Source organism: Myotis yumanensis, unplaced genomic scaffold, assembly GCF_028538775.1.
Source record: "Myotis yumanensis isolate MYYU_CA2020_CCGP unplaced genomic scaffold, mMyoYum1.0.hap1 SCAF_1, whole genome shotgun sequence".
NCBI classification, from domain to species: Eukaryota; Metazoa; Chordata; class Mammalia; order Chiroptera; family Vespertilionidae; genus Myotis; species Myotis yumanensis.
In genome coordinates this window covers 79,766,243-79,770,237 of record NW_027223752.1, presented here as the reverse complement: position 1 = coordinate 79,770,237, position 3,995 = coordinate 79,766,243, and the positions used below count along the sequence as shown (strand labels likewise).

Here is a 3,995-nt window from a genome sequence, read left to right as displayed (position 1 = left end):
GCTTCAACACAAATACCTCATTGATTCTTCCCCCATTCCCCTAGAATGAAGTACTTTTTTTTTTTTAACCAAACAAGTAAATACATTACTCTCATGGGGTAGAATGAATTTATTATGTAAAATACAGACGTGGCTCTACAAAAAAATTTTTATGTATTCTTTTTTAGGGGATGTCTTGTGCTCAGAGGACTAGCAGGTATCACAACTGTTTTTTGAATGAACATCTCGTTTCCAAGTGCTAACATGTTATCCCATTGGGATGTGGTTTCTCCGTGTATCATGTTTAGTGTGGCAAGTCAGCTTGAGCTGAGCATTGCCTATAGAGCACTGTTTTCTGAGCCTGCCTTCCCAAGATGTGCGGGGTCCAGGTCCCTGCTGGGAGTCCTCTGGCTTGGCCGAAATGCCCTTCCAGAGTCCCTAATCCTCTCTCTCTCGCCCAGCTTTCCTTAACCTTTTCCGGAGCTGTTCACAGAAGGCATCCCACTCAACCTTCCCTTGAGACAAATCAAAGTAGTCTTCCTTCCGTAGCCACCGGCCCAGGCGGTGGTAGCTGTGTAGCTGCCGCCGATCAATAGGTTCCAGAAACAGGAGCAGAAGGCAAGCAGTCCCAGGCTTGGCCACCAAGTTGTGGGTGGCAATCCTCATCTCCAGACTGCACCAGGGACTTCCCAGGGCCTGGTGGCTGAGCACACAGAGGGTGGCTCTGCTGCTCTCCATGCTGGCGGCCGTAGCATCCATCCTGTCCTGCCCAACCCCAAAGTCCCTCTCAGGCAGGCATAGCCTCAAGCCCGCGCCATCTGGAAGAGGCTGCTCTAGGGCAGGAACCAGTTCTTTCAGCACCCAGGCTTGGTCCTGCTCACAATAGGATATGAAGACATCGTAGTGGAATTGATTTCTGGGGTGCTGCCCACCCAATTTCCACCACCAGGCATGAAATAGGGTCCGCAGGCGGTGAAGCCAGGGCCATTTAGGACAGCTAAGCAGTGCAAGGAAGGTCAGCAGGAGCACCAGAGTGGCACTGGTTAGAAAGGCCTGAAACTCAGAATCATGTGAGCAGTGACCAGAAAGGAAGGTGAGCAGTGGCATCCTGGAGTAATCAGAGGCATTGGCCTTGCAGATGGATTTCTCCAGCCCATACACAAAGGTGTTTGGGGCCCGTGTTGCCCAAGGCCCCACCCAAAAGCTTTCACACTGGCAGGTGAAGGTGACGTCTGAGAAATAAACATATTGCGGCATCTGGGGGATTAGTTCCTGGAGGCTGCTGTCCAACCCCAGGGCCCATTCGGAGTTGAGCAGCAACAGCCGAAGGCGGCCCAAGCCCCTGAAGCTGGAGACGGAGAGGTTCCCGAGGTTCAGGTTGCTCAATGCCAGTACCTGTAACTGAGGCAGCTCTTTCAGTAGCATCTCCAGCTGCACTGATCTTGGAGTATAGAGGAAATCCAAGTCCCCCAGCTCCAGCACTCGCAGCCTGGGCATCCCAAATAGACGCAGATCTCCTGCACCATTGTGATCAGACCAGAAGTGCAAGTGCTCCAGGAGAGGGAGCCCTAGGAAGACTCTCTGCTGAGAGAAAATGTAGGTGCTGCAGCCTCGCAGAGTGAGGTGACGCAGGGACGGGAAATGGAGTGTGGCGTTGTTCGGATGCACCAACATAAAGGTAGTGTGTAAGGTAAAGTTCTCCAAGAACAAGAAGGGTTCTCCCTTGGGGACCCTAAACACTATGGAACTCTCTGCCCATAACTCCAAGCTGAGCAGTGCTGGAGGCCAGGGAGGGTAGATCTCCATCATACCAGGGGAACCCAGCTGCAGATGGCTCAGCTTCAGGGGACCCTGGAGCTGTCTGCCTGAGATATGCTCCAAATGGGTGCCCAGGAGGTTCAGTGAAGTAAGGGCAGGAAGAGAGGAGAGCCAGTCTGGAGTTAGCATCTTAATTTGGTTCCAACTCAGGTCTAGGGTCTTCAGCCACCTCAGTCCTTCCAGGCTCTCCCTGGATAAGTTGGAGATGTTGTTACCACTCAGCCAGAGCTCCTGGAGTTGAGGAAGAGAGGAGAAGGCCTTGCAGGGCAGCACGCAGAGCTCATTGTGGGACAGATCTAGCACTCTCAGATTTGAGCTGACCAGCCCTCCCGGGAGCACCAAGGTTGGGCCCAGCTTATTCACTGACAGATTGAGCCTCTGAAGCTGGGGCAGGGCACTCAGGAAATTGGGGGGAAGTAACTGAAGGCCGTTGGCATGAAGGCTGAGGAGTTCCAGGGATTGGCAGCTTAGGAGATCTCCATCTTCTAGGTTCTGGATTTGGTTCCTCCCAAGGTCAAGTGCACGAAGTGCAAAGTAACCTGTCACATTCTCAGGCAGTTTTTTTGCACCAGTTCCCACAAGGTAGAGGGAGTCCAAGTGGAGCAGTCCTGAGCCTAAAAGGTCTAACGCACTTAGTGGGGTGCCATCCAATCTCAGGGAATGGAGCTGGAGGCCACGCAGAGCCTGGCTACCCACTCTGCTCAGTTGCAGGTTGGCAGACAGATCCAGCAACTCCAGGAAGGGAGTCCGTGGGCTGGGGCTGGGTGTGTGAGAGGAGCCAGAGACAAGGTTTGGGAAGAGCCCTTGCAATTCTTGCAGGTCTGTCAGACAGCTGCGCCTCAGGGTTAGACGACTAAGGCTCATGGGCAACTGGACATCCTGGCTATAATTCAGGCAGTAGCCATGGAAGGAAAGGGTGTTGAGGAATCCGAGGGGCTCCAGTGCACCTGGAGGGAGAAACAGGCTCAGGCAGCAGGGAGCATGATTCTCAAAGGAAAGGTGCTGCAGCTGGCCCAATCCTTGAAACGTCCCAGATGTAATCCTGATGGCTCCCAGCTGCAGTCTCAGAAGCTGTAGTGTGGGGAAGTGTCCAAAGGCATCGGCAGGCAGGATGGTAACTGTGCCCTGGAGACATAATGCCTCTGTATCCCGGGGCACTGCCCTCAGGGTCTCAGCCAGGTTTTTAATATTGGAGCATGATGCGAAAAGGTGCAGTCCTGGGGCCAAGGTACAGAACGGGATGTAGTAGGAGATGTTAGGTAATAGGGAGCTGTCTCCTATGGTGCAATTGGGAGCAGTCCAGGCCCAGCTCATCAAGCCGAGGCTCATCAAGGCCAGCAGTAAGAGCGAGAGGAGAGGGAAGGAGAACCGAGGTCTTTCCATCATTGGTCCGACTTCTAGGGAAAGAGGGGACAGAAGACGAGTGTCAAATCCTACAAAAGCCAACAACCCCAGGCCTGGGCCTTCTGATACTCACAAAACACAGTATGTGTAGGACAGTTCTGTGATTACAATATAGAGGAGACATTTGGCCAAGCAGAGGACCCAAGCTATGAGCACTTAGCTATGCCCCCGTACAGACAGAAAGCCAGTGGAGACTGAAACAGAGACCGACCAGCAAGAAGAGCCTGCAGAGTGTGAGAGCTCTCAGCAGAGAAATTGGTGTCACTTCCCAATTCCCCTGCTGGGGGTGATCAGCTCAGGTTTCTAACTTCTTTGGAGGGGAGCTGTGAGCTATGAATGGGCTACTTTCAAGACTGGGCAGCAACTTTACTTATTACAAAGTAGATTGGAGGAGAAACAAAAGGTAATGATACAAACATAATAAGATCTGAACATACACTCTTTTTTTTTTTTTTTTAACATACACTCTTATTTGATCCTTAGCCAAGTGATATACATGGGTCCAATATTATCCTTATTTCACTCACGAATGTCAAAGAAGTTAAGTGACTTGCCCGAGGTCACAGGAGTAAAAGTGGTAGAGCTGTATTCCACCTCCAAGTCTGATGGTCTTGCACTCAAAAGTAAGTCCTCAGGCAGGACTAAAGAAACATTCCCAATGAATTCTACTGTGGAGTTTATGTTGGGTTTATAAAGAGAGAGTAAAAGTTAGTTCAGGTGAAATATAAAGAAAGTAGAAAAAGTGGGTGGGAGAATGATGTAGAAAATGCAGTAAAAGGGTAAAACAAAGCCGT

General features: G+C 51.2%; 1 protein-coding gene across 1 annotated transcript; it reads right to left on the bottom strand.

Moving 5' to 3' along the window:
• Positions 1 to 417: 417 nt before the first annotated feature.
• LOC139003623 (toll-like receptor 11) lies at positions 418 to 3,180 on the bottom strand. The gene has a single exon (XM_070405727.1). It carries the CDS (start codon positions 3,178 to 3,180, stop codon positions 418 to 420), a length of 2,763 nt encoding a protein of 920 aa, XP_070261828.1.
• Positions 3,181 to 3,995: the final 815 nt, after the last annotated feature.

Bases quoted from the DNA above. Each gene is read 5' to 3' on its own strand.
- LOC139003623 (XM_070405727.1), bottom strand. From the start codon at position 3,180: ATGGAAAGACCTCGGTTCTCCTTCCCTCTCCTCTCGCTCTTACTGCTG.